Raw genomic sequence first — 7,439 nt, 5'->3', positions numbered from 1 at the left:
TGCATGTTAGAATATGGGACAAATATAAATACATTGTGCTAATTATAATAAAGCAGTGACCAAAAGACCAGTTGTGTTTTTCCTGTCCCCTGAGATGCTGAGGTTAATGAGACTCACTTACAGTTCTCTGTTTCTCTCTGTGCCCAGAAAGGAAAATGTTCATTTTTAAGAGCTAGGTAGAGCGAGTAATAGGAAGTTATTGATGGATTATTATGCAATTTCAGTTTTGCAAGAAGATAAATGTTCTGCAAATTGGAGAAAAGGTATTGGATATAAAGTAATGTGACTATATTCAACACATTGAGGTAAAAATATTAAAACTGGCTTAGGTTGTAAATTCTGTGAGGTGTATTCCACATTTTTGGAAACATGCTTATTACAACTACTTAGAAATGTTGAAACTTTAGCTTTAACTATATATGCCATAATTAAAATCACAGCACTAACATCAACCAGATAATAATATTACAATTTTATTACATCTGTCTGTCAGTCTCTATAGTATATGTGTGTCTGTAAGTATGAATGTAAACATCATATGGCCTGTATGTGAAGGTCAGAGGACAACTCATAGGAGCTGGTTCTTCTTTCTAACATGTAGATCCAGAAGTAAGACTCAAGTTATCAGACTCGGAATAAGGCACCTTTAACCACTGAACTTCTTGCTCCCCTTAATAACATAATTTTAGGGGACAAGCAAGACAGTTCAGGGATTGAGAGCATCTGCTGTTCTTGCAGAGGACCCATATTCAACTGCCAGGACCCACATGGTGATTCAAAACTTCCCATAACAACAGGACCAGGGTATCCAACTCATTTTTCTAGCCTTAACAGACACCTGCCATCACATGGTTCATATGAATAGACTCAGTGACCTGAACACATAAAAATAAATTTAAAAATATTTTTAAAGTTATAGATTTAAATGATGCTACGTGAATTCTAATTGAATTTTTGTTCACACAATAAAATAATTGTTGTATTTTTTATGAATGTTTCACAGGTTTAGAGATAAGATATTTGGTGTTGTCTCTGGAACACAGAGAAAACAACATTGTTCACTTTGAATTGTTTCTGTTTCTAGTTCAACAAATCTCTTTTATATTCAACAACAAGAAGAAAATTTGCCTGTTAAAGGACAAAACCATGAGAAAGGGAGCCCCTGGAAAGCCGATGGTTGGACGAACACAGTATCTCACATGGCACATTAGGCAGATGAACTCACAGTCAAGGATTACATTCCAGCCTTCCTGAAGCAAAGAGCATGCTCACACATCACTAATGCAGGTCAGCTGAAGACTGGGGTGTTGTCCTGCACATAGAAAGAGGTGTGGGCCAGCTGGCATCTTCCCCTCCTTCTCATCCTCAAAGTTGGAAGTTGAGCTGAGCAGATCTGTCATTTCAGAAACCAGGAATCAATTCCTGACCTCTCCCTGTTACTAAGCACTTTGAGGCAGCATGACCAGGGGAACAAATGTTGCATCTGGTAAGACAGTGGCAGATCAGGTGATGTGGCCACTATGCCTCATGTTAATAGTATTAGAGCGCAAGTTCCTATTGGGTGACCCGAGTCATTAGAAGTAGCTATTAATGTAATGAAATATTACTGATAATGTTAGAGGATTTAAAAGTCTGAAAACAACCAAAGTACATCATTCTGTGTTGAATTAATGAAGATAAAATACAAAATCCAGTATCGTTGTCAGTCATTTATTGTTACATTCAAAAAACATGGTACTTGATAAAAAATAAAATAAAATAAAAAGAAAGAAGGAGAGAAAGGAAGGAAGGAAGGAAGGAAGGAAGGAAGGAAGGAAGGAAGGAAGAAAGAAAGAAAGAAAGAAAGAAAGAAAGAAAGAAAGAAAGAAAGAAACACTGGACTGTAGTAAACACACCTAGCAGGGCAAAGTTCACAGCATGTGTTTCTGGGAAATTTATTTATTACCAACTATAGAAAATAAAGTGGTTCACCTAAGATCATTCAATAGGGAAGGTGAAAAATACCCAATGTACAGGTAAAGCAAAATGCCAAATTTCCTCTTTAAGTCTATTAAGTCCCTAATAGACCTCAGATATATATTAGTATAAATAGTAGTTTATTTGGATATTAGAACAGAATAAAAATATTCAAATAACTTGGTGTCAGTTCTTTCTCTCTAAGAGTCTTGTCACCTGTAGATAAGTCTTTGAGAAAAAGTAGACACGAGGAAATACATAGATAACTAGATTGATAAATAGATGGTAGGCCGATAGATGTTTGATAGATAGATGACAGACAGAAAGATAGATGGAGTCATAATAAACTACAGCCTATTATCTTTTAAATCCTTAAATGGTAGATATCATCTCTCCCACATTTCCTTGGTGCTCATTGTATTCATATAATTTAAATATTATTCCTAAAGTCTTAGCCAATTCTTTATTCCCAAAGGCCTTTCTCTTCACCTGACTCATTCTGGCTTTGGTTTGTAATCTCCCTGAGTTTGTTCAGTTTCAGGGAACATCACAGTGTGACTGTCTCTACAACCCTCTTGTCCTTGATTATAAAAATAGTTAAGATATCTTAAATCCTAAAATTGAGGAAATTCAAACCCATCTTCCATATGAAACAGTAGAAAATGATGGGAATCAAGGAGACAAAGAGAAAACAGGGGCCTAAAAACAACAGTTCAAACACATTCCACAAATTAGTAAGGACTCTTGTTCTTACCCCTGAAACAGGGATACGAGAAACAGGGATGTTTCTCTTACCCATTTGCCTCACATGGAAGAATATGCATGCTGTTATCTCACAAAATTTTCTCTCTTCTTTTCTCATCTGTGGACATCATCCCCTCCATCTCATAAAAACCCCTCACCCTTTAACCTTACTCTAATACAGACAACAAGGACATGTGTTCTATTTATGTCACAGACTATTTTCTCACTTCATATCTTACTACTGAGCCATCTCAACCCTACCAGAGAAGCAGTCATTTGAAAACAAGCACGGGAGATGGAGAGATAGTCCAGTGGTTAACAGTGCTCTGCTCCTACTGAGGACCAGAGTTCGAATCCCAACACCATAACAGCTCATAACTCCAGCCCCAGTGGATCTGAAAACCTCTCCCAACCTCCACTGACACTAGCATCCATATACACATTCTCACACAATACATAGAACTGCAAACCACACATGTAAAAACAAAATGATGTGTTTCCTTCCACAGTATGCTAGCTAACTGGAGAGCAATAGGGGCAGCATTACCTACGGCCATGACAAGATGATACAAAATTCAATAAACAGTCCATCTAAAGAATTGCAAAACTGTCTGACAAACAAGATATATTTTCTCCAAAAGAAAATGCTCTTTTTAAATTATTAGAAGTATATATTAATCTTACAGAATGGGTATTTTCATAACATTTTCCTACAAAATAAATGTGACTATAAAGGCCATATTTAGAGTTATTTGAATTGTGTTTGTGTTTGTGTGTGTGTGTGTGTGTGTGTGTGTGTGTGTGTGTGTAGTCTACAGTGATTGTACACATGTCAAAGTGAATGAAGAGGCCAACGGTTACATGGCTACATCAGGACATCTTTCCTTGGTCATTTCTCTACTTTTTAAATTTGAGATATGGTTTGTCATAGAACCTGAAGCCTCCTATTTCAGGCAAACTGCCTGGTATTATATCTGAAATCATCCGGTGTCAATTCCACTCCACTTGGATTACAGACATGTTGGGTGCATCTGGCATTTTTTGTCATTTCTGGGAATCCAAACTCAGGATCATGTGATTATACATCAAGTACTTCTCCCACTGAACTATATGCCCCATTTTCAACTATTTTTTTAAAGAACAGTTTCTATATACCTTTATTCAGAAAGTCAAATGAGATACTCGTTAAGAATCTGTCATAATCCATTTTCTCTAGCAGGTTCAGTTATTATTTTCTAATAGTTTATCAACTTTACTATCACTCAGCAAATTCTCATTAATATTTTAATGGTACAGTTAAAAAGGGAAATAACGAAGGCAAAAAATATTTCAAAACACAACCTTGGCTGGTCGCCTATCAGACCCAGGTGTCTCGTCCTAGATTTTGCCCCTGTAGATGTCTAACTAGGTGATGCAACCATACAAATAAGCAGAGTATAGAGAGCTGTGCAAGTAGCCAAGCTTGACTACTACAGTCTCATGCTAGAGGCAGTACATGAGCTAGACAGAGAATTGAGTAGTTACTATGGTTGATACTCTTTAAGTATGTGAGGTCAAGAATGCCAGGAATCTACTTCCTCCTCACTTCATGCCTAAGCCATAGTCCAGGCTTGAGCATCCCTGAACCCATGGAGGAAAGCTGGTGAGGAAGGTCACCATCAGTCACAGGACAATGTGGGTGTCAGGAGGCAGGGCCACCCATATCCACATGCTGTCTCACAGGCCAGGGCAGAGCCCGGGATCAGAATAAAAGGGCTGAGGGACAATACACCTCCATCCAGCCCTCCTGAGGTGCCCACAGATCCTGTGCTGCCTGTCTTCTTGGTAAGTGTCCATTGGGGGCCAGAGTATGGTTTGTACCAGAGGGAAGCTGAGGGGAGAGCTGGAAAGGAGGCTAGGCAGGGCCACAGAGCCTGACGCTATTCTTAAAGTGCACATAGGGTATGCGAGAATGATGTTAGAGAAAGGGACATATTCATGTCCATGGGAGGCATGAGTAGACAGGATCTATATAACAAATGTGCTGCAGAGAATAAGCTTCTCTTTAGAATAAATCTGACCCTGAAGCACAGAAGATTATGCACCTTAAACGAACTTCAAAGGGTTGCTCTGAAATTCAGCCTTGGCCTAGCATTCAAAGGAAGAGACAGAGGCAGAATTGCATAGCAGATGCTTCTTTAAACTTGAAAAACCCAAAGAGGTAAAGGTCTGGGAGTGTTCAAACACTTCCAAGAATGACAGGACTACTATCAGCCCCACCATGGTGGTGCCATCTTGTTGGCCTAAGCAGGTGGTGAACTGAACACATGTGAAAGCTTGTAAGAGAGCAGGACAGGGATTCGTGGTCCTAGTCTACAAGCAGTGATGGGATATTTCAGACTTTTTATTGAGGGAATCAGTTTACTAATCCAGTAGTAACCTGTATTTTTTTTTCCAGTAGTAACTTATATAGTAAAACCATCTTGAAAATTATGAGAATGATTATTCTATGTTTTAAAATCCATTTTTATTTCTGGATGTGATGAATTAATCAGGTGATTTCAGTCTGAAGACATATTGAGAATGGTTTTCTAAGTTTGTGATTCACAGCCCCTCAAGATGCCATTAGCTTGTCATTCTCTGCTGGACAGCATGTGCCAGTTTTTACCTGACTTACATGGGTTTCTAATGATCCCAAGATATGATGATGAAGATTTGAAAGGATGAGTGTATTTAGTACTGAAACACCTAAAGAAGATGTTTTTACGATTACCATGGATGATAAGCATGCTGGGTGGGCGACTGCAGAGTCTTGGTTCTGACTTTTCTTTGACTTGTTCACAGATCCTGATCACTCCCCAGCCGAGATGTCCTGCCAGCAGAACCAGCAGCAGTGCCAGCCCCCTCCCAAGTGCCCTCCCAAGTGCCAGACCCCAAAGTGCCCTCCAAAATGCCCTCCTAAGTGCCCTCCCAAGTGCCCCCCTGTGTCTTCCTGTTGTAGCCTGGGTTCTGGGGGCTGCTGTGGCTCCAGCTCTGGGGGCTGCTGCAGCTCTGGAGGTGGTGGCTGCTGCCTGAGCCACCACAGACCCCGCAGATCTCTGCGTCGCCATCGTCACAGCTCTGGATGCTCTAGCAGTGGGGGCAGCAGTGGCTGCTGTGGCAGCAGTGGGGGAAGCAGTGGTTGCTGTGGCAGCAGTGGGGGAAGCAGTGGCTGCTGTGGCAGCAGTGGGGGAGGCAGTGGCTGCTGTGGCAGCAGTGGGGGAAGCAGTGGCTGCTGTGGTAGCAGTGGGGGCAGTGGCCAACAGTCTGGAGGCTGCTGCTGAAGATCTCAAGCAAGCTGAAGAAGAGGAAGCCATGTTTAGAAGACCAGTCCATGCTTGTTACTCTCACCTCCTTCTCTCCTCCATGTCCTTGCCTATGAGATGCTGGGTCAAGTTCTGAATTTGTCCTAATGACCTAACGTCTTCTTCAGTAGTTTGTGTTAATAAAGTCTTCTTTACTGAATCTACCAAAACTCTTGTTTATATCACACATTATTTTATTTTATTTTATTAATTACACTTTATTCACTTTGTAACCCCCCATAACCCCTCCCTCCTCCCCTGCCAGTCCCACCCTCCCTTCCCCTTCTTCACACATGCCCCTCTCCAAGTCCACTGATAGGGGAAGTCCTCCTCTCCTTTCTTCTGATCTTAGTCTATCAGATCACATCAGGAGTGGCTGCATTGTCATCTTCTGTGGCCTGGTAAGGCTGATCCCCCCCCCAGGGGGAGGTGATCAAAGAGCAGGCCAATCAGATTATGTCAGAGGCAGTCCCTTTTCCCATTACTATGTAACCCACTTTGACATTAAACTGCCATGGGCTACATCTGTGCAGGGGTTCTAGGTTACCTCCATGCCTGGTACTTGGTTGGAGTATGAGTCTCTGGAAAGACCACTGTGTTCAAATTTTCTGGTTCTGTTGTTCTCCTTGTGGGGTTCCTGTCCTCTCTAGATCTTACTATTTCCCACTTCTTACATAAGATTCCATTCATTCTGCCCAACAGTTGGCCATAAGTCTCAGCATCTGCTTTGATACCCTGCAGGGCAGAGCCTTTCAGAGACCCTCTGTGGCAGGTTTCTAGGTTGTTTCCTGTTTTCTTCTTCTTCTTCTGATGACCATCCTCTTTGCTTTTCGGGATGGGGATTGAGTATTTTAGCCAGAGTCCTCCCTCTTGATTAGTTTCTTTAGGTGTACAGATTTTAGTAGGTTTATCCTATGTTATATATCTATATGAGTGAGTATATACCATGTGTGTCTTTCTGCTTCTGGGACAGCTCACTCAGGATGATCCTTTCCAGGTCCCACCATTTACCTGCAAATTTCATGATTTCCTTACTTTTCATTGCAGAGTAATACTCCATTGTGTAGATGTACCACGATTTCTGCATCCATTCTTCAGTTGAGGGGCATCTGGGCCTACAGATTGGGAAAGAATCTTCACCAACCCTCTATCTGACAGAGGACTAATATCCAGTACATATAAAGAGCGAAAGAAGCTGAAAAGCAGCAAACCAACTAATCCAATTAAGAAATGGGGAACACAGCTAAACAGAGAATTCTCTGTAAAGGAATATCGAATGGCAGAGAAACACTTAAAGAAATGCTCAACCTCATTAACCATTAGGGAAATGCAAATCAAAACGACCCTGAGATTTCACCTTACACCCATCAGAATGGCCAAGATGAAAAACTCAAGTGACAACACATGTTGGAGAGG

General features: G+C 41.0%; 1 protein-coding gene across 1 annotated transcript; it reads left to right on the top strand.

Moving 5' to 3' along the window:
• The first annotated feature begins 5,546 nt into the window (after positions 1-5,546).
• Positions 5,547-6,002, top strand: LOC110542800 (late cornified envelope protein 1F-like). Its single transcript, XM_021629301.1, has one exon. It carries the CDS (start codon positions 5,547-5,549, stop codon positions 6,000-6,002), a length of 456 nt encoding a protein of 151 aa, XP_021484976.1.
• Positions 6,003-7,439: the final 1,437 nt, after the last annotated feature.

Source organism: Meriones unguiculatus, chromosome 10 (genome assembly GCF_030254825.1).
Source record: "Meriones unguiculatus strain TT.TT164.6M chromosome 10, Bangor_MerUng_6.1, whole genome shotgun sequence".
NCBI lineage: Eukaryota > Metazoa > Chordata > Mammalia > Rodentia > Muridae > Meriones > Meriones unguiculatus.
Note: the sequence above shows the minus strand (reverse complement) of the source record. Positions and strands in the feature narration are given on the sequence as shown.